The sequence below is a fragment of the Quercus lobata genome, chromosome 9 (genome assembly GCF_001633185.2).
Source record: "Quercus lobata isolate SW786 chromosome 9, ValleyOak3.0 Primary Assembly, whole genome shotgun sequence".
Classification (NCBI taxonomy): Eukaryota; Viridiplantae; Streptophyta; class Magnoliopsida; order Fagales; family Fagaceae; genus Quercus; species Quercus lobata.
In genome coordinates this window covers 18,089,311-18,113,813 of record NC_044912.1, presented here as the reverse complement: position 1 = coordinate 18,113,813, position 24,503 = coordinate 18,089,311, and the positions used below count along the sequence as shown (strand labels likewise).

At 36.1% G+C, this 24,503-nt stretch overlaps 1 protein-coding gene across 4 annotated transcripts in view; it reads right to left on the bottom strand.

Annotated features, from left to right (window-relative positions):
* Positions 1–24,503, bottom strand: part of LOC115959707 (BEACH domain-containing protein B) — a 43,893-nt gene that overhangs the window by 1,730 nt on the left and 17,660 nt on the right. For all 4 annotated transcript variants that reach the window (XM_031078216.1, XM_031078217.1, XM_031078218.1 and 1 more), the window contains 27 exons: positions 24,234–24,389; positions 24,033–24,074; positions 23,556–23,900; positions 22,882–23,055; positions 22,514–22,674; positions 22,091–22,406; positions 21,570–22,002; positions 21,094–21,430; positions 20,498–20,686; positions 17,247–17,508; positions 16,904–17,095; positions 16,598–16,816; positions 16,307–16,483; positions 13,751–13,866; positions 11,759–12,223; positions 11,382–11,595; positions 10,134–10,355; positions 9,494–9,967; positions 9,076–9,399; positions 8,525–8,977; positions 8,374–8,420; positions 8,181–8,274; positions 6,053–6,259; positions 3,902–4,027; positions 3,422–3,793; positions 3,082–3,313; positions 1,165–1,930 (listed from right to left, as the gene is read on the bottom strand). In XM_031078216.1, the coding sequence (XP_030934076.1) occupies positions 1,230–1,930; positions 3,082–3,313; positions 3,422–3,793; positions 3,902–4,027; positions 6,053–6,259; positions 8,181–8,274; positions 8,374–8,420; positions 8,525–8,977; positions 9,076–9,399; positions 9,494–9,967; positions 10,134–10,355; positions 11,382–11,595; positions 11,759–12,223; positions 13,751–13,866; positions 16,307–16,483; positions 16,598–16,816; positions 16,904–17,095; positions 17,247–17,508; positions 20,498–20,686; positions 21,094–21,430; positions 21,570–22,002; positions 22,091–22,406; positions 22,514–22,674; positions 22,882–23,055; positions 23,556–23,900; positions 24,033–24,074; positions 24,234–24,389 (7,050 nt within the window). In that variant the 3' untranslated portion in view covers positions 1,165–1,229. The remainder of the gene's footprint in view (positions 1–1,164; positions 1,931–3,081; positions 3,314–3,421; positions 3,794–3,901; positions 4,028–6,052; positions 6,260–8,180; positions 8,275–8,373; positions 8,421–8,524; positions 8,978–9,075; positions 9,400–9,493; positions 9,968–10,133; positions 10,356–11,381; positions 11,596–11,758; positions 12,224–13,750; positions 13,867–16,306; positions 16,484–16,597; positions 16,817–16,903; positions 17,096–17,246; positions 17,509–20,497; positions 20,687–21,093; positions 21,431–21,569; positions 22,003–22,090; positions 22,407–22,513; positions 22,675–22,881; positions 23,056–23,555; positions 23,901–24,032; positions 24,075–24,233; positions 24,390–24,503) is intronic.

The following is a 24,503-nucleotide window of genomic DNA, read 5'->3' as shown; positions in this document are numbered from 1 at the left end:
TAAAAAAAGAGTGAATCCACAACCATTATTTTAATACTTCCACTCATGTGTCGGCCCATACTTCTTAATAAGTGGGGGCTTGTATGTGAGATTTTTACCCTTTTATTTTTAAAGGGAGACAAAGTGGAGACACTGTTTGAACTCAATACAGCCTGGATCTGATACCATAATACATTACCACTAGTCCCAAAAGATTTGATCTCTTAGAAAAATTGTGAATTTAATCATTTAACAATTGTTTTAATAATAAAAAATGGGTATTGACTTTTCAAATAACATAAACAGTAAGTTAAGAAAGTTATCAACATTGTGTTCATTGACTTTCCAAAGAGGACCATAATTGGGAAAACCCAAAATGGAATGAGGACCAACAAAACGGGACACATGGAATATATTTTTTACATCAAATAGATACAGTCACACATGACCAACAAATGTATGCAGGAACATAAGCAAGCAACAACTTAGATGACATTATCCCACCCTGCAATGTTTTGCTCATACAAATATAATCAGAAGGGCTTCATATTAACTAATCCAAAAAACAGGGAAAGCAAAATATAACTTGAAGGGACAAACTCATCTAATCTAACTGTCAGTAGGAAATCTTGTTTCAAGTGGCTGTTGATGTGATAATGGCCACCCTAAATGGTAATTTCCTGACGTGTGACTAGAGATTGAAGAATACATAAGAATTCCAGGGAGACCAATGAAAGTGGGATCAAGAGTAAAGGAATCTTTCAATGATGGGAGAAGCTCTCAGTGGAAGAGGATTTTTTTAAATCCCGAGAATGAAGAAATCCTATTATCTTACTAAAGAATAGTTTTATTCACACCCAGCAATGCATGCTACTTTTAACTAGACATTATGACCAGTATAAAACTAAAATGTAATGGAGCTCTCAACCAAGATGCAAAATTGCAACCAGTCATGGTTTGCAAATCCAATGTAACTTGGCCACGAAGCGTCATATTATTTTCTGGCTTTTGGCCCCTCCATACAGATTTATGCTATTTGGTTGTGAGGGAAAAATATGACCAAGAAACATCTCACCGGATAAGAATAATTACAATGAACTAACTTCTATGGAAATGTTTTGATTGGATAATTTCAGATAATAGGGAAAGATATAATCTGTTAGAATGTCAATGACTGCAGAATACCTGGCAATAACAAAATAGATCAGCCCCGGTTAAAAACTTCCTGACTTATGCTGTCCACTAGTGATCTATCCTGTTCCAGAAGCTTTGGATTTCGCATGTCGAGGATTGTTGGCTTTGCGATGTTGAGGAATTTCTATAGAATACACAAGAAGGTTTCCATCTTTTGTCCCAGCTAAGAAGCATTCTTCTGAGGTTACTGTTAGAGATGTTATTATCTTTCCAACTCCATTATACCTTTTTATAATCTCAAGTGAGTTCATAGAGCGTACAACTATCTGCCCTTGGTCACCTGCACAAACCAGAAATTCACCGCAATCACTCAGTTCTACACAGTTGAGGCGTCCATTGGATTCAGATTCAGCAATATGTTTTCCATTAATTGAATAAAGGTGCAAACTGAGATCATCATCAGCATAAAGCACGATCCGCCCATGCCGAGAGGCAACAAGCTTTGACAATGCACTGCCAGAAGGATGGCGTAGAGATCTTATGTATCTTCCCTCCCTTAGGGTATGGAAAACACAAGTTCCATCTTTTGACCCACTGATAATTATATCAAGCTCCACGCTAACATATAAGCATGTGATCACATCATCGTGCCCACAAAGAATATGGAAGGGAGTTTCAACAATCACATAGTCTTTACGGGGTAGCTCTGTATTTGAGTTACGCACTCTCTTTTCTGGACTTCTACCACGGGAAACTTCCCACACCATGACTGTAGTGTCATAACTTCCAGTTGCAAGGATGCTTCCATCAGATGTCACTGCAGTATTATAATTCATCTTCAATGTGTAAGAAGCATTTCTACAGTAAATAAGGAACTATTAAAAACAAAGCAGGAAAAAAAAAGGGGTGGGGGGGGGGGGGGGAGGGGAGAGATGATGTATTGATGATGAACACAAAATCATGCATTAGAATTCAGTACCACATCAACTGCAAGATATCATAAACCTGCAGCTCCAGCTTGACCAACTACCATGCCATGAGAGAGAGAGAATAATGATAGTGATATCAAGCATGTTTAAGCCTTGTGCATGAGATTACAAGATTGTGCTTCTAATTCCACTCTTATGCAATTGCGAATATGAATAAAAGAAAAAGAGTGACAAGGGAAATAAAGAACTAGTTCAAGCTATCAAATTAGCAACAACACCCAAACTCAATCCCGAAATGAAAGGGAGAGGAAAAGCCACAAAGTTTGCTGAAAGTTATTTAATTCTCTAGAAAAACTGAAAAAGCCACTGTTACAACTTCCTAAAACTCTTAAATAAGACAATAGGTTGCTGCCCAAGCTAAGATGCAAACACAACCACTAATTCAAATCTAATCTAATGCATCTTATGAGCTTAAGTGATATCATCTTCACCTCCCGGTTTTGAATACAGGTTTTTAGACAAAAGAGGAGGTTGCTAACATGGAACCAAATGAAGCAAAAATAGTGGCAACATCAAATGCAATTCCAAAGAGATCACTATCGCGATAGTTCCATATAAGTCATTGCATGCCACTTTAAGATCATCTTTCAACAAATCCAAAAGGATTAACTTTTTCAGTTTTGCATTTGAGATGGAGATTATGATGGTTGTGAAGTCTGTAAATTGAACTAGTTTATGACAAAGAATGTTTTGGTTCAACACACATTGGTCAGGAGCGCAAAAGAAACAATATTGAGAATATTAAGGACAGAAAATATTGACACAATTTTATGTGTCCCCTAAGAAAATTCTTGTCTTCTTCAGCCCAAAAAAAGAAGAAGAAGCTGGAGGTAGATGCTGTACTATCTGAACACTACCCAATAAAAGTCAAGCCTGAAAGCCTCATGGGAGAATACTGCATGCATAGACGCACACTATCTTTTCTTACTAAAATTATAGCCACAAGAAAATTAGATTAACTAACACTTATGAAAGATACCTGCAACACAGCTGACCACATCCTTATGCTGTCGGATGCTCTGCACCATTCTGCCATCATGTAAGGAAATAACCTGAAAGCTATTTTCCCAATTGCCGCATGAGATCAAAAAATTCTCAGAGGGTGTCTGCATTGTTGCGAAGCATTGTGCTCTAGGTTCAAAATTCTCAGCCAACGGACTCCCAATTATACGAGGAGAAAGAATATCAGAACCAACTCCAAAGAATGGATCCTGCAAAAGTTTGACAAGTTGTTTAAGTACTAAAGGATAAAATCATGAACATTAATTCCAACATTTTGAGAACTATCCAGAGAACTCAATAAATAATTAAAACCCAACCTGGGAGGCAGAGAAGGTGAAATTTCCACCAGTTTGTAGTTGGGTTGTCAACCACATCTTAACTGACAAGGTCAGCCCCTGGTTCACAAGGACAATGTTCGAGTCCAATACACCAACATAAAGTAAAGCAGATGGTGGAGAACTTGCACTACAAACGATGGAGGTCAAATTAATAGAATCAGGTGCAAAGTACAAAGGATGAGCAATAGGAATTGGAGGCCCTCTCCTAGGGTGTTTTTTACGGAAAATCTGGATTGGTGTTTGTCCAAAATTTGCAATTTGGTCTTCAATTGCTGCTCTTTGCAAATCGTCTTCCATGGTGTCCAGATCAACAGCACCTTCATAAGTCAGGTAGTAAAAGATATTTGCTGCCTGTAATTTAATGATTTTTTAATAGAACTCAGTAAATTAAAAGATGCATGTTAGACAATTGAGTTTGCATGGATTAAATGAAAATCTATTTCAATTATTAGACAATACCTCCACTGCTGGTTTTCCACGCTGCTTGTAACCAAACACCAAATCTATCCAGTGGTGAAGATTTGAGCTAACATATTCACTTTCAAGGGCCTCTCGATTTCTATTTATAAATTCCTCAGGAGAGCCCTGCGCAAATAATGAGGAACTAAGTTTTCTTTTTGGAAGGAAAACTAGAATTAGACATCAGAAGCTTAACATAAATTTAATTGATATAGCACATCCGATGTACATAACACAGAAACTCATTATTATTTAAGTATCACAAGCAAATTGTTCTAAATTTAAAACCCAGCTTATGAAGACACTCTGACTTGCAAGTTAAAGGGGGGATGGGAGTGGCAAAGGAAGAATATAATAATAAATCTCAGAAGAGACAATTATGATAGACATAATTTTGAAGTTGTCTAATATGTGTGGAGCAGAGTTAACAATTTTGTAAAGGTAAAATATATGATTGATCACTAAATTTGTGTCAGGTTCTATTTCACTCCCTTTAAATTTGAAAGCTTCTTTTGTAGTTCTAAAAAATTGTAGACATACCAAGTTAGTCCTTCTGTAGCCTTGTTTGCTATAATGGAGCGCCATATGGCTTTGTTGAATTATGCCATTTAAGCAAGAATTATAATGGCAAGACCAAGGAAGGACTTACTTGATATGTTCACAATTTTTTGAGAACTAAAATAGAACTTTTCAACTTCTACAGACTAGAAATAGAACTTGATTCAAATTTTCGGGACCGAACTTTCTTTTAATTCCATAGTCAGGATTGTTAGAAAATAATTGTTAAATGATTAAATTACCCTTTCATATTAGCTTAAGCTTTTGGGACAAATGATAGTTTATCATGGTATTAGAGCACGTGGTCTTGAGTTTGGACTTTGTCTCCACTCTATCTCCCATTTAAAAAATAAAAAATTTCCAAGTGTTGTGCCCTACTTATTGAACTAGGGCCACATGTGAGGGGGAGTGTTAGAAATAATAATTAAGTGACTGAATTTACCCTTTCATATCAACTTAAAACTTTGAGACAAGTGGTAGTTTACCAGTGATAGTAACAAACAAACATCCCTAGCAAAAGTCAAAACATATGCCATAATGCTTTGTCTTTTACAATTTCTTTTAAAGCTCAAGAAAAGTCATATCCTAGTGTTTAAGGTGTGTTAGCTATCTGCATAGAAGTATCCCAACAATTATTGGATAGATGTCTGAAGGCAAAACTTGTTACCTCAAGTTGGGTAAAGTTATCAAGCACTGGATATAAATTGGGGAGTATCTGATAAGAACCGGTATCAATATGGATACAGCTCTGTAGAAGAAGAATCTTATGCTACATAGTCTGTTAGACATTCTCCTTTGCAGACACCTATATTTGCATCAGAAAGCTTCTTGCTTGGTCTAGAGGTGATTGTCTTAGTCTAAACCATCCAAAGTTTATATTTCCTTCTAGCCATGCTATAGATGTGGCATCACTTATAAGAGTCTTGAGCTTAACTAGCACCTCCTGGTGAGATATCTAGTGTTCAAAACTCCATCCCCCATTGTTTTCAACTATTGAATTATCTAAAAAATAAAGATGTGGCATCACTTTCTTTTTTTAATTTTTTTTAAAAGGGCTTGTATCCGATGATGCAAACCCATTCTCACTTTCTTAGAATTTCTTTATTGTTCACCTTTAAGTCATTTTGAGATTAGAGTTCATGCTATATTGCCATGATTTGAAAGTTCTTATTATTCTGATAATTTTTTTTTCCCTTTTTCTTTAGGGGCGCCTTCGTTTGTTCTATAGGTGAATAAGAATCACATCCTAGGACTTTGTTTCAATAACCTAATATTTGTCAATTTTTTAGCAAAATAATTATGAACAATGTATTTATCCTTTAAATACCACAATACATCTACCTACAATAAGTTTAAGGCTACAGAAGTCCTTTTTTAATGTCTAGGGAGATATACTAAGCTTGCAGCTTGTCACTAGGCTTCCTAAAACAACAAGTGGTGCCCTCAAAGACAGTCCAAGTATTACACATTATCATCTAGGAAAGAGAGTAATTTCCAAAAAAATTAAAAAATAAATCAAAAGTGGTGGACTATGTTAGCAATCAGACTATAGGCACTGTTGCAGCCTGAAGTGCTTAGGGGAAATCCACATACCTTGGCCCAGGGAGGGAGACAAACATCACCTATGGGTTCGCCATCTTGTTTCACTCCTAAATGATAAGAGTTTGAATTGACAAGAAACTCAGGCATGTAAAAGAACTCAGGAATCAACTCCTTCACATCACTCGTATTGGAAAGACAGTTCCGATATGTGCCCTCAACGCTTTGAAATAGGCGATCTGCATGGTCAAATTTGCCACCCTGACCATAAACAATAAATAATTTTAGCATTTCGACCATGAGTTGCCAGATTTCAATTACTCTATTAATTAAACAGGACATTGGTAGATATGAATGACTGCCAATTATGCCTTTCACAATTTTCGAATCACATATCATATTGTGTGCTTATTTTTCTAGTATGTACTGTGCATTGTGCCATATTGTGAATTATGAGATACACTTTTTCTTTTTTTTGGATATAAAGTATTATTAAAAAGAAGGATGTACTCAGGGAGTACACACAAAACACTCCTAGAAAAATACACAGTCCAATAATTACATTTGAAGGGAAAGGGAGTCAATAAAATCTACAACAGAATTCATATCACTTGTGCCTATGGATCAGGACCACCCAAACATTATAAAAGATCTATCTCATACATCGTGAGGCACACACGTTTTAAAATTATTTTGGAAGAAACTGATATTTGGAATTTGATATATAAGTATTCATAATGTTCTCACTTTGAAGTTTCAAGCCATTACCTTATATGGCAGACTCATTTGGCACAATGCATATTTATTAACATTTTCAAGTGCAAAAGGCCTTCCCCTCTAGTATAAATTAAAGCAGGCCAACAATATGAGGAAAAAATGATAAACAAAAAACTGTAATTTTTAAACAACACCTCAGCATGATAGAATGTGCCCATCCTAAGGGGTTAAATGACTGGCATTACTGAGAAAAACTTAAGTAGAGCAGTTGCTTCTTCTTTTTTTGATAAGTAAGAAATCTTTATTAAATGTGAAGACTGCTTCAATCAAAGAAGATGAAGTAGCCTAAAAAAAATGTACAAACAACAAAGAACAGAATAAAAGAAATTATGTACATGAGAAAAGAGAGTCTATGAACAAAGGAAGGGAATCACTAGAAGTGAGTCCCCAAGCACAAGACCAATCAAACAAGGTTCCAGCAAACAATGTTAATAGTTGTTCCCCTGATTTCTCCAACTCCTCAAATATGCGACTATTGCGTTCCTCCAAATGATACACATCGCACAATGTGATACCAAGTTCCAGATATCCAACAAATGCTTCCCCAACCAATTCCTCCACTCCCCCAACAAATCAATTACCCTCTTAGGCAAGACCCAAGAGACTCCAAAAGATCTAAAAGAAAACTTCATAACCGATAAGCCCCCTCACAATGGATCCATAGTGAATCAACATCCTCTCCACTAGACCGGCACATGCAACACCAATCAACTATTGTAAAACCCCTTTTCCTCAAATTATCACTTGTAAAAACCTTTCCCCATGCCACTGTCCAAAAAAAAAAAAAAAGAAGGAAACCCAACGTGGAAGTCACCCCCAAAATGCTTCCTCAAGGGAAAGAAGCAAAAGATGATCCTCTCAAAGCACTATAAAAGGAGCTGATGCCAAAGTCACCATTTTTCTTCAACTTCCACCTTACCAAATCCCCATCATCATTTTGAGGAATGTAAGACTCCAACTGGTGTAGAAAAGCCCCCACCAACTCCACCTCCCAATCATTAAAACCACATTGGAATCTCACATCCTAGTTGCTTTTCTCATGGAAAAGGCAAGGAGAACCTTAAGATACAAAGAAATTTAAAAATTTTAAAGCTTTCTTTAAATTGACTTCTAAAAAAGTTGCCACCTTTTTTTTAATTTTAATAAATAATTTTGTAATTAATTTTTCATGAAAAAGTAACCAAAATATTCACCAATATATATATATATATATATAGTCATTAAAAAAGCACAAAAAAGGGGTGCAACCCTAGTACACCAGAAGCATAAAAAGGATAACCCAAAAAATAAAAGCAGATAGCATCTAAAGAGATTATGTCATGTATTTGTCTCGCACTTAGCTTGCATATATTATGCAATTTATCACACAGTATAAGATGCTAAATTGTGATGTCAACATCCGTACCTGCAGATTACGGTGAAGAGATGTAAACGGTTCTAATCGAAGAAGGTAATAAAGCACAATCCCCATACTTGCGTAGTGAGACCCATAGTAGAAACTGCCAAAATAAAAATAAAAACATGTTACCCAGAGAGAGAGAGAGAGAGGGAGCATCTCTGTGAGAGGACCAATGCATGCAAGTTGGGTTGCAGATTACCTGGGTATATCAGGATCACTGAAATTTCGGTATCTATCTTCAAACACCTGTGCAGGTAAAGTATACCGTTGAGACAGTTGTTAAAATACTTATCATAGAGAGATCTACATTCATTATGTTTTCTAATTAACAAAAGATAATATAAACTAACCTCAAATCTTTTCAAATCCAGTGCTCCAACGGGTTTTGAGAGATCCCTAAAGGTGGATGACTTATTAAAGTCAAGAACCTCAGAGGAGTAATCAGCCAAGATCCAAGGAAAGACAGGATACTGTGTTAAATCATTATAAGATCTTCCTGCAAGTGTATTTAGAATCATTAGATACTCAAAGTTTGTTATCTCCCTTCTTCTCCACCTTTCTCTCACAGTTTCTGCCATCTCCAGGGCTATACGTCTGTCTACAAACGAAATAGCTCCACTCTTGTCCCTATTACTTGCTTTCGGAAACAAATACTCATTTCTGGTAGTAACTATCAAGGTTCCAACATCTTTTGCATCCTTGTGTGATGCAAAATTCAAAAATACAGGGGCAACCGAATCACTGAAGAAAATCTCTATTGCAGTGTATCTAAGCAAATGGCGAGTCCAGTGGACAGCTTTTATCTACAAACAGCCACCAAAAAGAAAAAGAATACTGAAGGAAATCAGATGTGTGAGAAATAAAGGTAAAGCACAGAAAGAAATTGACAGTTATTCCCAACCTTGCCTAGGTTCCACCTCCTATGGCGCTTAACATTTTTTAATTGTTTCTGATGCACATTTTCATTTATTGGATCAGAATTATCAGTTGTGATCCCCTTCTCAGGTACCAAATCAAAATTAGGCCACTTTAGAAACTTCTGCTTTTGATCAGACTTGGTGAAATCAGAATTGCTTGAAGCATGGAAGTCCTTAAAAACTGATGATCCTCCAGTACCGTCAACCAAAAATTCACCAAAGAAATGCAAGACATCTTTCATGACTGCCAAATGGCCAGCTAATTTTCTCTTTGTGGTAACAAGTACGCATGAAACTGACAAAAGAACCTGAAAAGGCAACAAGACATAAGCAATGCAGTTATCTCCCCCCCCCCCCCCCCCCCTCCTCCTTTTCTAAGTTCTTGCATATAGTCACACATACCTCACTAGCTTCTGTCTCTGGTGAAGAGGAAGAAGAATCTTTTATGTCTTGCAAAACATCCTTCAGGTCACTACTGTCTTTTATCTCAGAGCCCTGAGTATCTGAAGGATCCTTAGGGATGGAGGCCTTATGTCCACTTTGTTCAGCATCATAATCATTGGATTCCGAGCTCCCTTCATCAGTTATCCTCCGTACCCCTTTCAGCAAAAAACGCTTCATTTGTTCAGGAATTAAGCCCACAAAACCAGATTTGTTTTCGTTAGCAGGAAGAATTGCCTCATCGCTAAAGGCAGTGGAGGGAGGATGGCACAGCTTTTCATCAAAACGATAATTCTGTCTTAGTTTAGCTCTGCGTCGCCATGTATCTTCTGTCTTGTCAAGCTTCCAATGTGTGACAGCATTATTGGGAAAAGGATTAGCAGACCATGGACCTCTCTCATCAATCAAAGCACGAAACATGTGTATCCATTTTTCCTGTCAAAGTAACACTTTTTATTTATAAGCATACTGATGAAACAGTAAAGATAATTTCTAAGAGAAAAAGGGGCATTGAGGAAACGACCCCCTCCCCAAAGAAAAGAAGAAAAAAAAAGATAATAAAGTATTTCAATGACACTGGAAGCTGAAGCTGCACACATACAGCAACATTTTGCTGCTCCTCCTCATAAGTAAGCTGGAATGCAGCTCTTCTGCTTTCATCAGAAGCAAGAATGGAAGTCAAGCTACTTTGTATCTCATCTTCAAAAGCTTTCTTGTTATTCAATTCTGAAGAGAGAGTTTCATCCATCCTAGTGTTGAAATCATGCAACTGCTTGCTACGGTCAGTTTTTAATGTCTTCATATATTTTGCCTCATCAGCAACCTGAAGAATGAACTTAGACAATTAAACGCTAAGCAACGTAGTAGTGAGGGGGAAAAAAAGGAGTGATTAGCTAATCAACAGTGCTTAGGAGATAATCATTTTTCATGTAAAGAATGAGGGTCAGTGGCATATCCAGCATGTGAGATGTTGAACTGGTTTATTTTCACATTATTATACCCAAAAAAAAAAAAATTATGGACAATGCAAGTATGGTTAAGAGTGTTAATTTTTTTTTTTAAGTATGGCTAACAGCGTTGGGTTAGCTAGAACAATGGGGAAAAGATCTGAGGAACTCACCAATTTGCACTTATTTGATACATACAATGCATGGATGCAATAATAAAAGGGTAAAACTCAAAAACACCCCCTAAACTTTGGATCAAAATTCAAAATCAAACTGATCCCATGATCTTCTAATTTGAAATTAGAAGCCCTAGAACATGAGAAATCCCCAAATCGATCCTTCCATTGAGAAAAGGCGTATTCTTATTTTAAAATTTTGGGCATTTCTTCCATTAAAAAAAAAAATCTTTGATTATATTTTAATTTAAACAGAATTTCTATTAAACATATTCTAAAATGAACTTTTTTTTAATGCAAATGAAACATAGGGAGATCAAAAGTTAAACAGAAAAAATCAATTTGGGCATTTCTCCAAGTTCAGGGGCTTCAAATTTCAAATTAGAAGATCAGGAGTTCAGTTGCTTTTTACCAAAAGTTCAGGGGGTATTTTTTCATTTCAACCATGACAAAAATTTGTCCTCATAATTAAATGTTAAAGGTGGTTATTTTATCTCTCTTTTCATTGCCTTCTATGTGACTTGGATGTACAAGTTGCTAGGCCACAACAGCTCTTAGTATTTGTAGAACCACTTCAATCTTGGATGCAATTGGCCAGAATTTAAGATAAATGGGGCATCAAACAATTACACAACTCAGGCTACTCAGCAAAAATTTTGTTTGTGGCACTATAACAACATAAAGTAATTAACAAGTACACCAACACTAATAAAACTTTAGACTTACTGCTGCAAGGACTCGATCCTTCTGAAGTAGGTTGTGAATTGATCCTGTTTCTTTTGAATTGCTGCCCAAATCTGTGGAGTCATCTCTGCCCACAATGCTAGTAGCAAGCAATGATTTGCCACAGTTGACGGTTTCTCGAATTAAATGTGATATAACATGAAAACGAGCACCTTCATTTAACATTCCAAACTGCAACCTAACAGCAAGCAAAGCCCTGGCCACAATTTTAAGTGAAGTCACTTCCTAGTGGATAGTGCATCAGATGGGGGAAATAACATTTGTATTAACTAAATTACCATAATTAACTAGCCTAGATAAACAAATTCCAAATCTATGACCTTGTTCAGATGTCATTTCCAAGACTAAAGAAATAGTACCAGATGAAAAGTTGCAATCTGCTTTTGCTTTGCTCATCATCAGCAGCCAAAAGACATGGCAAAAGTGAAATGACCTGTTGGACACACCGTGATGCTCTTTCCAATGAAGATTTGCAAAGGTATAGAATTACAAGTCTAAAAATAATGCGTGGGAACCTCTCCCCTCGTAAAAGCATAGCCTTATCAACATTTTTGTTATGTTTTCCACCCAACGCACTGCCTATGCCTCCTGATACAACAACGGCAGCCACTTCCGCAGCAGGAATGTTCAGTGATTCCACTAAGCCACGTGCTCTTTGGCCAAAAGACGGACCCACTGCTGATGAAAATTTAGGTAACATTTTGCTTGGTCCCTTACCATTCATCTCACTAATAATAACCCACAAACTGTCAAATAGATTCCACCACTTCTCATCAAAAACATCATCATCATTTGCGATTGGCTGCTTGCCACCCCGTAGATTTCTAGAAATGAAAAAATAGAACAACAAATAAGGCTAATTAAAAAATCACAAGACAAATAGAAGTGACAATAAAATAACAAAGTAAAATCATTGCATCGGGAATTGAAGCCTGGAAAGAAAAAAAAAATCATAAAAGATGTACATAAGCACCACATTTTCAAAAATGTGTATGTGAAAAGGAAAGAAAAGTGGAGGGAAAAAACAAACAAACCTAAAAAGATCATGAAAAGAAAAGTTCATTGCATCAAATAAACCCTATAAGAAGAACACACCATCAAATGTCATCACTGCATCTCTTATGTAAGCCAGCCCACAAAACACCATATACATCGTCATATGCATTAGCCCTACCACGACGTAATAGTTGGAGGAAACTACGAGGCAAACTACGAGGGTGATGAGGAGTATGGATGTTAGATTTGTTTGATCTTTTGATAGGGAGTTAGATTTGGTGGCCTCATTCCTCCAACTATTAGATTCCCATATACCTATTAGAGGGACCACAAAACCTGCTGTAATTTCCTCAAAAAAACACAACATCCTTGAGGTTTTGAGTGAAAAACTTAAACTTAACCCATTATAATGTTATTTTATATGTAAACAGTTAATTATGTAATACTTAACCCTCTGGGGTTTCTAGTGTAATTAAAAAAAAAAAAAACCCTATGGTATCATTTATGTGAAAATGATGCTTTGAATATGGACATGTGTCGTCACATGAGCAACTCACTATTTATTTCGACGTAATGATTTACACAAAAAAACAATACCAATGGATGATAAAGTATCACATTCAAAACTTCAGGGGGGGTTTTGTATTTTATAGATAAACCACAAGGGGGTTTGTACACCTTTCCCTTTTGTGTTTTTTTTTTTTTTTTATAAGTAACTAAAATTCCTTTTTTTTTTTTTTCTTTTTTTTCTTTTGGAGAATGATTAGAATATCTAAGAAGTGCTGCTACCACAGCACAAACCCCTACCCCCCTGTCCACTTGAACCAAGATATTCGGTGGTAGTAACTAAAATTCTTTAAAAAGTAAAAAAAATGGTGCAACCCTAGTCCATGGAAAATATACAAAGAATGTGTGAAGAGGCACTTTATTCATTTAAGTTTAATCTGATGATAAATTCTTATTAAAAAAAGGCTGCATGTGCAAAATACATGGTTTATTGCCTGTTTGTTAAAAGGCACAAGGGAATTATCCAAATTTTGTTGTTATCCAAAATTATACCAGTTTTCAAGTGGTTAAATTATTAATGTGTAACTAGCTTAACAATTACAAAAGAAAAATAAATAAATATATCCTTTTTCGTAGCCTATTACTTGCAATGACTGCCAGACAACCCTACACTTGCCCAAAGACATGGTTAAATTAACAATCTCATAAACTTGCACAAGAAAACGAAGACATGTATAACTAAAAATTGATATCACCATTAGGAAAAACTGGGGAAAAAAAAAAGAAAAGAAAAGAAAAAGGGGAAGAAGAAGGAAAAAAAGAAAGAGGAAAGAAATTAGTGGCAATACCTGGATATTTGGTCATCGACCTCTTCCTGCAAAATCTCGTATAAAGCAGAGCTAAAATCTTTGTGACAATCTAATTCTAAGGAGTCCAGAGAAAAATCAGCGCTACTTGCTGGAAACTGCAAGGTCAAAAACAAAGTACATAAATAGACAATTAAAATCCATTTGATAAAATGACAATGCAATGTGAGCTTCATGCATGCTGATAGGCATCAGTTAACCATAACTTTCAAAGCAATGGAATGTTGTTATCTAAAAACAACTAAGATCAAAACCTCAGACAAGTACTAGAAAGATAAAGATATCATGCATCCAACTACCACACCAAAGTTCAAAACCTACATAATGTAGTTTATGTAATTCAAATAGCAATTTATATCAGCCCATCCTAGTCATTCAATTTAACAGTGGGTTGTTTTTTGTATTATAGAGCACCCTAAGGACTCACTAGAGCAACAATGTAATTTCAAGAACTATAGCCAATAAATCTAACAGAAACAGCACTTCCTCCTGTTGTAAGAGCAAGGTGGAAGGTGAGGTCATAGAGTCAAGACCCATCAGGTGTGTGTAACTCAATAGATATTCTGATTAATATATTAGTGATAGGGTCAAACTAGTTATATTGCTTTGGAATTAAGCTATAAATAACATTTACATGTGTTAAGGTAAATAATTAACCTTAAACACAAGTTCTCAACCTAGAAAACATAGTATCAAAGCCACTGTAACCTCTAAAGAGCTGCCCATCATATTCAACCACCATTGATGCCATCCACCAAACAAGACTTTGCAGTTTGCTGTTGCTATCATCTGCCATGCCAAACTTCATTGGTTACCATTGCTGTCTTCTAAAATTCTGGTGTTATCTATATCAGGCCCAATAGATGTAGTTCTTGATCCCAAAGACTTGTTAAGGTAGCAAAGGTGGGAAAGGTAGTCAAAACGTCTGAACTAGTTGCATCACTACAGGAGTAGAGGATGATGGTGTGTAATACTGGAGATGATCAAATAACCCCTTTCCTCTTAAAGAATATCACAACATATCGGGCTCAATAGATGTAGTTCTTTCCAATAAACTTAATTGATGTCATGGGAGAACCCAAAGTAATTAACGAAGAAATAGGTTTAGTCTAGCATTCATGGTGCAAGCAAACAAGTAAAAAAATTAGGCCAGACAGTAGAAATGGATAGTGGAATGACCTTACAAGCTGCCTAAACGAGATTAATAATGGTGGAAATGACTGGAAGCAACAAAGGATGTCACTGAACCGGCCTAAAGAAGCTTTAAATCAGCTGAAAAATACACACGAACTGACTGAAGTATGCTTTGTTTCATTCGAAACACCCAAACTGGACAAAATGTGCTTTACAACAGCCAAAAACACTTGATCCAGTCAAAATAAAGTCTGTATCGGCTGAAAAATACCAAAACCAACCAAAATGTAACCAACACCGGAATAGCCTGAGAAGGAATATATTGGATTGGATCAAAATCAGGTCAAATCAGAATAAATCAGGTCAAACTCGAGTTGAGCCAGAATAAATTGTGTCAAACAGGTCAAGCTTGGGCCAAACTTCTACCAAGATAAACAAGATATGCCAAGGAACCCCTGCCGACTCACCAAGAAACTATGGAAGACCCCAGAAGTACCTCTTTTTCATCGGGAATCAACAAACCCAGCAGCCACAATCTTGGTTCTGTTGTTCCATGAACAACCTATTAACCAACAATGGTCACAACAATGTTGGTGAAGACGAGAATCATTACCTCATCTTCACACAACACCCAATGACATTCAAATGTCCAGAAACCAAGTACTCAGCCCAGTAGTGTTCAACTCAAGTTAGGATAAACATGTAAGGGCAAGAGGAAAGACTAGAAGGAAAGGAAATAAATGCAAGAAAGAATCTGAAGCAAGGGTTTTATGGCTGTGATATTATGTTTAAAAAGGGAATAAATGATAAAGAAATTGCACAGAAAGAGAGAAATTTTTGAATTCCAGCCCTCAAACCACCCATTATAATGTATGCAAGAGTTATTTACAACAAGAAGGGGAATATTCTTGATGGTGACATATGATAGGGACACCTCATCTCTTGAATAACTCTTCTAGAAGAGTAATATTTGTACAACATAATATTATCCCTATACCATCTTTCTAACTCTATTAACACCAATGAAAAATCTACGCAATTTTAACACAACTAGGAATAGAGAATATGTATAGTGACTATTGACGTCCAAGTGCAAGTCAAGTGACCATTTCTAGTATCTGGTATCAATTATCCATAAGAATCAGAAGAATGAGCACATTGCCATGAAATTGTGGAAAGGTGGGTCAACCAAAGAAATGGAGAGAGAGAATATTAGGTCAGTAGCAAATAAATGCTTAATGTGATTTTTAGGACATTCATTTTTATCCCCCTATTTTTTGGGGAGAGAGGGGTGGGGGGGATGAATGTTGGGGTGGGAAAAATAGTAGCAAACAGTATAAATTAAAAATGATGATAAATTAAATACAACAGTAATCTAGTCATGAAGTCTTCAAAGTTGTATACCGGAAGTTTAAGATCGATTTCGGAGCTAAGCATCTCATCAACCAGTCTTAGTAGATATAATGTATTATCTCTACATGGTTGAGACACAAAGATATTCTCCTCAGAAGATAAGTCCATCAGGCTCCGTATCAAATCATCATATATATCACGAAGCAAGTACTGATAAGAGACACCTCCCTGCAGAGCAACAATATTTAAGCAAACCGATATTTTGAGTGTAATAGTGACTTAAATAAGAATTACAGATAAAATAAAGAAGATATTGATGGCATAGTGAAGATTCCAACAAACCTTCTCAAAGTATGAAAGAAGGAAATTCACCGTCTCCTCCAACTGCTGCCAGCCACCTTTTACAGAATGCATATAATAACAAAGAACAACACTAAAGAGGTTCCTCACAAGACGCTGTTCATTTATCTCATTGTCACTTTGATTTCGTGACTCAACTTTGTAGTTTTTTATCACATCCAGCTGTATAGAAGCCATTAACCAAGCATTCCACCCATATTCCTGTTTGCAGCAATTGAGTATTTAGACGGTACTTTTAAGCATTAAGATAAGCATGAATATAGTATCAAAACTTTACTGTACTAATACCATAAAAGCTTCAAGATTTGAAGGATTTGAATCAAGAAGATCAAGTAGATCTCTGATTATTTTCATTCTTGCAGGCACATCTTCACAACATGATAGGAATCTGAAAATGAGTACTAGTATCTGAGGAAGAAAAAAATGAGAGTTATGCCCCTTGTTTCTCTGCCTGTCAAGCTGGTTCTGCATCTGTAACACCTGCAAACAACAATTCTAATTCAAAGTTAAAGTCCCTCCTGGGAAGAAGGCTTGACCTCTTTGTTGTACCCAAAATATGTCCTAAAAAATTGAATACTAACAAGCAACAACACAGGTAGAATAGAAAGTGGTTTCACAATAATGTAATTACCTGTTTGGGGCTAGCACCACCAAGAAGAACATCAAACAAGGTGGCACACAAATTATCTGTCAGTGGAAACCTAAACAACCTATCCGACATGGCTGAGAAAATTGGTTGCATCCTTAAACTGATTTTCTTAGGGTTCTCTGAAAGCGATCTGGATCTTCCAACGGATAGATTGAAGAACCTTGGTCCCTTTTTCTCAGATGGAAGACCAACCAAAAGTCTACCTAGAAACTGTAAGCTAAGCAATCTAATAGGCTCAGATTCCCTGTCAAAGACAAATTTAAAGATAACAATATTAGAATGAGTGATGTCATACATCATGATTTCAAAGCTTGCTTTTGCAGCTGGATGCCAGACTTCACATCATTTATAATGTATTCGTAAAAGAAAGTGATTTATTCGATGGTTACAATAGGGAGAGGGATTTGAACCCTAGATGTCTCCACTGGAAATAATAGGAGGTGTCAGTTAAGCTACAAGCTCTTGGCATATTCGTAAAAGAAGTGAAATGCAAATTGTACAGTATATAATGACAATACTAATAATAAAATAACATATAAGTCAATAAATCATTAAAAAAATAACACAAGTTATTCTTAAGTTTAAAAGAAACATGAAATTCATTCATACCATGATGATTCATCATTGGTGATTTGCAACAGTTTTATAAATGAATAAATTTTAATATCAGAATTAGAATAATACTTGCAATTACATAAATTTTGTTAGACCATGGTGGAATAATTAAAAAATTTACAGACGAAGCAAACTCTTAGAATTTCCCTGGTGAGAATACGCTGAAGTTGCTCAATGTTATGTGGGTTCTGGAAAATGCACCGACAAATGATTCAGAATTGACTTCCAAAAGAGAATATCAACTGTATTTTAAACCCATTCCCCACAACATATCTCACTAACCATTGCCACTCTTTCTTATGAAAGCATGAGTAAACAATTGGTTTCAAAAGCCCTCCCATTGACTTTTTCTCTTTCGATAAGTTAGAAAAATTTTATTAAACAAGGCTACTTCATGTAAGGAGAATGAAGTAGCAAAAGAAAATATATATACAGAAAGTTTTATAAAACATGACTACTCATCAACTTAGAAAGTTTCTAACATGTAATAGTTTGTATAGTCTCCAAATTTAACTATAAATCCAATGTTACTCATTGAGGATGACAACCAAACATTTACTAACAAATATAGGAGACCTTCCGTTTAGAGCCTATTATAAACTAATAAAGTATATGAACCATACAAAAATACATTTTGAATTTTAAATTATTAAGAAAATGCAGAAAATAATATCTTTTTTTGATAATTAAAAAAAAAAAAGATATTATTTTCTGCATTTTCTTAATAATAGATATCGGAAAGGATTGAATAAAAATCACAGAATTGAGTTGAAACCTCAAAAAGAATCAGATGTTAGAGGCTGTCATATTATAGTTGAGTAGAGCTGCTGTAATACAATATAGCCATTGATATATGTTACATATATTATTGTACTATAGCTATTCAACTGGCATACCCACCTTTATGATTTATCCCTAAAGTCATTACCACTCTTTTTCCCCACCTTATATTGTTACACCTATCCCAACAAGCAAATATCAGTAAACTTTATTGTCTCCAAAAGTTGCATGTCAATTAATGTCTTCAAATCTGTCTATATCCAGTCATCTTTATTAGGAGGAAGATAGTTGGCATGGTTAATAGATTGGAACATGTTCAACAAAGGATTGGAGACATTAATGATACCGGACAAGAATTCCAACTCTAAGAAACAAAACAGAGCTGGTCATCACTTCATTGTCAAAGTTCATCACCTCATCCTTTTTTTCCTTTTTCTTTTTGATAAGTAACGTAAGAATTTTTATTAAGGAAAAAGAAAAGCCAACCAAGTACACTAGAAGTGTACTACAGCGACACAAATCAAGAACCCAGATTACAACAGTCAAAAAGATCGAGAAGAGATAAACAAGAACAAAATGGCACAACTAAACTCCAATCAAGGAGAGTACGGAAAAAGAAAGACTTAGGTTGTGTTTGGCAATATGTAAAATGTTTTCCAAGTGTAAAAATATTTTACAAAAAGAAAAATATTTTTAGTTGTTTGTTTGTGTTTTGGAAAATTTGCCGGTAAAGTATTTTTAGTGTTTGGTAATGCATGTAAAAACTTATTTTTAGAAAACTCAGCCACCACAGTCACCACCATAAACCCAACCACCACCGGCCACTACAAACCCAGCCATTAACAACCACCACATAACCAATTAACCTGAAAAAATCATAATCAAAATCAAAACCCATCAATCTCAAAATCAATATCAAAACCCATCTATCAAAACCCACAACCCACCAACATTGAAACCCACAAACCACCCCAACCACCGATCCACCACCCCCAATCGGCCACCATCAAAACCCACAAACACATGAATCAACCCACCACCGATCCTCCAAAACCCAAGAACAAATGTTACTTTACAATAAATAAATAAAAACCAAAGAGGGCAGCAACTGCATGGGTGAGGGATGGGTTGAGCAGCGAGATCGTTGGGTTGAGGGATGGGTCAAGGTGGCGAGATCGATGTGTGGAGGATCTAGGCTTGGGTTTGACAGAGATGGAGCAGAGGTCGAAAATGGAAGAGAAGAAGAGATGAGGAAGAAGAGAGAAAAGAGAGAAAGCTTGGCTGGTCCAGTGGGGTGGCGTGATTTGGGCGGTGGGGCGGTGCGATCTGGGCTGGTCTGAAACTTGGCTGGGTTCCTAGCTCTCTCTCTCTCTCTCTCTCTCTCTTCAAGTTTGAAGGTAAATTGAGAGTGTAAATGATTTTACGGGTGAAGAGGCAAAATTTTACAGTCAAAGTAAATGGTTTTCAGTTTGACTGAGTTTTCATGTGCACCCAAACACACATCAGGGTGTAAAATATTTTCTCAATTTCATTTACACCCGAAACAAACACAGCCTTAATCAAGAATAAACCGTTCACAATCCTCAAAGCATCAAGCATTCCACTCTTGCCATAAACACCAGAACAAACAATGCGGCAAAAACCTCCATAAATCAATATTTCGATGTCTACCGAACTTGCCTTGCCAAGAAACTAACAGCTCACTAACGTTATACGGCATAACCCAATGGATACCAAACAAACAAAATACCATAGACCATAACTCATATGCCATAGAACAATGAAGAAGAAGGTCATCACCTCATCCATTATTGTATTTGTAACCATTGAGAACTAACCTCTGAAGAAGATTTACAAAAATGTGACAGCCAGCAATGGTATTGACTTGTTCAAGAAAGGGAGCAAGCAGTGGTTTCTGAGAAACAGCACGAATAACCATGTGTAAAACGTCCTCAATGCATGACATATCCTGACTCGTCTCAAAAAAAGCTATGAGAGCTTTTGTATCTGCTGCTGAAATACTTTGCCTGCATATCACCCAGGACATTTTGTAAACTGTTTTTAGAAGTAAATAATGCATTAACAAAAGTGCAAGGGTGCTACCCAAGTACAGAGGGTGTATACAAGGAGCAAGGCGCAAAAAAAAAGAAATAAAAAACCAAAATTAAGAATTAATGAAAGCTCAAGGAATCCAGGAACCCCAGGAAACCAGCAACAAAAGATGTAGGAGATGTCAAAATCCATTAATATAAGGACTTCAAAAATTAGTATTTTAGCTTCAACACACCTAAATCTTGTCCCTCAAAGCCAGGACATTTTTAAATGAAACTTGAAAAAGATGAAAAATGACCTGCTACAACAGACAAGTGGAAACATGACAGCAAGTACATGTTCGCAGACCATAGAACACACTCATCTGACAAAGGAACTATACCTGAGGCTCATTTCGCCAAGACTTAATAATAGAAGGCGGATTTTATGTATTTCTTCTAGACTAGGTCTCTCTCCAATAACTTGTTTGGTTGTGGGATGCAGAAGAGGCTTGCTGCCAATAGCAAATCGAGACTTTGCATTATCCCAATAAAATTGGCGTATCATATCAAGAACACGAGGGAGCCGACATAGACTCTTAAGCAACCTTGGATCATTATCGAATTGCTGGATGAGAAACATGTACAATTCACGCTGAACCTTGTAAGATGTGTAGAGCCAGACAAGAGGATTAAGAAATATGCTAGATATAGCATCTTTGACAAGCAGCTCTGCCAAGCCTGAAGGAATGGAAAATCATAAACACACAAGAAATACATTTAGGAATTCACTGACCAAAAGGCAACAGAAGAAATAAGAAAATTAGCAGATGAATTTGAAGCCAGCTAAATAAAAACCAAGGAACAGTTTAAGATATACCAGAGTTTGCAACAACATTAAAGAGATGTTTCAAAGCAGAAAGTGTTTCCAAATTAAGTTGCTGTGGAGGAACCGATTGCAACAAGAATCCAAGTACAGAAAATCCAGAAAGAAGATGCATCTGTTGCTGATTTGCTAAATTCTCATCTAGGACCGAAGCAACTATCTCAATAACCTCAGCTATGAGACGCTCTCTTGTGATAGGTGTCAGCAATGTATGTTCAAATTGTGCACTTGCTTCATTCTCATATTTAATAGACTGGGTGATTAGAGGAAAAAACACAGATACACCGCCAACACAGTAAATTATCTGTTGCAGCAAGCGTCTTGAACACAATTGTGTGCCAGGCATCACAGTCGCTTTAAAGGAGTTCTTATCCATTGCATGATCAAACACTGGAGAAACATTAAACAATGTCCTTCCATCACTTGCCTGAAAGGAGAAATTAACTTCTTAGAGTTCATAGCCAGACAAAACAGTAAACTTAGAGATAATTATTCTTTCATGTAAGAGAGCAAACCTGCGCATTGAGTCCAAAGATAATTTTGGATGCAAGACCATCTTTAGCATCAAGAATTCCACTAGGCAACGGGTGATCATAAAAAGGTGCTGCTTCATTCTCAAGGAAGGAATACATATAGCTTGGTCCAAGGGAATAGATACCCTGGACTTGCTCAGAAGAAATGGCATCACTAAACAAATAAATAGGACCAATCTGACCAAGAAAAGGAACTGAATCTTTGATTGACTCCAAAGTGTTTTCTTCTTCAAATATAGGCACATTAAGTTTTGCACCAATTGTGCAACTTGTTAATGATTCATTAACTTTTGCATATCTGACACAAAAAGTATTATTGTTAGGGACTTCTATCTGTTTTGAGAAAAATAAATCTTACAACCTTTTTCTAAAGATGAATAAATAAGAATAGAGATGGCCTAGAACCTGCATCTTTCAGATGAAACTAGATCACCATCCACATAACACCTCAATAAGCTACCCCCAGAAAAAGCTCTTCCAATGCTATGAGTTATACAAAGAAAATACCATTTTTTCCTAACTAGATTAACATGCAGTGGGACACATTGTCGCTTCAGATTTAATGTCTGCATAAGGCAAGAAAAAATCATCACCAATTGCATGCTTTGGCAGTAAATTTAATAACGTAAAAAGTACATAAAGGCCAAGACAATTCAGAATGCAACAAATCAAAATTTGAACATGTGCAATCAGATTGTATTAACAAAAACACAATTTCAGATCGAATAGAAATGAAACACTGAGAATTTCCTAACTGAAAACGTATATTTTACCTCATAAATAAGCTTGTCCCTTGCAACCAAAGCCACACACCCCCTACCATTTTCTGTAAGAAAACTGAAAAGACCCATTGCTCCACTCCTTGGGAAGTTCTCTACCCTAAGCCAACATGTAAAAGAAAAACCCTTATTGAGAGGCCACTGGAGAGGTGTTCTAATTACGATCCCCTACAAGATATAAAAGAGAAAAATCAGGTATAACCTACAATTCCAAGATCAAATATATTATGCCAATCCAAACAAATATTTCTAAAGGATTTCCAGCAGATTCATTTCATAAATGTTCCCATTTTGCACCCAAAATTGCTTTAAAGACAATAATTTGAACTTAATAATAGAAATAACACCAGCTTATTTGCATCAATTTCTTCAGCTTATTTTGTTTATTATATAAAAGTTCAAATGTAACTTGAAAGGTAACGCATCAAAAAGTTGTATATTCCAGTTAAGGATGATAATAAGCTGACCCAAACAGGGTCAAACAGAATGGTATCCAAATGCAAATACAATCCTTAAATGTAGCAGGTTTTTCTGATATCGGAAAACAACCCAGATTTAACAGTCCACAAACTTTTGCAAATTTTTGGTATAATAAACATAAACTTCACAAGAGTTTAATCTACATGTGATTGTTCTTTGGGATTACTTAGGCTGGAAAAAGCACTTACAGAATTATTCCCATTGAGATCAAAAAAGGAAGTTGGTCCCTTCTCATTTAGCATTGACGAAACAGTGGTCAACAGTAGTGAGCTGTACTGTTGCCTACTCCCAACTTTCTCACTTCGGAGGAGGGCAAAGATTTTGCGGATATCCTTCCCAGATATGCTATGCCCACCAATGACCTGAATTAACTGGGCAACTTTCAAGATGACATTATCATTATCTTCTAGAGAAAACCAATCAAGAAGAAAGTTTAGCATTCCTGCTCTGACACAAGACGCTCGATTAGAAATGGAATCCCTAAGCAGCTGTTGAAACACATTGAGCCCATGATGCCGCAACGACTCACTGCTCTGCCCAATCAGAAAATGGCAAGCATGAGACAAAATTATGTTAGAAAATCGCAATTTCACATATTAGTAACATAAAATCATGCAAATGGGGATCAACAAAAAGAGAAAATAGAAGGGAAACAAATCACCAACCTTCCGTAGAACACAAAGATAAAGTATGATGACATCTTCATTCTGAGTCAAAGAAAAAAAGTTATATATGAGATGCATGACTCATAAATTAATTGAATGGCCCAAACTCAGCATAAATGTAAAAATCATCAATAGAAACTTGAGTAATCCAAAAGCATAACCAAATATCAAGAACCTAAAAAAGTTTTGGCTAAGAATCACCTTTATTATGGGGCTTGATTTTACATCAAACTTTCCATCTACAAGCATATCAAGCAGTGTATTCATTAGCCCTTCTCCTGGATGCCATTGGCTAAAGTCCAACAGCAAACTTTGCAATGTCTGGTAACCCTTGCCAGCAAGAGCTCTAAATGCAGCCTACAAAACATAAAGTAATGTAGAATTAGAAAGGTATTGGGACCGTTCATTCAGAAAAATAAAAGGAAAATACTACTATAAATTCATCTCAACACAATAACGCAAACCCAGTAC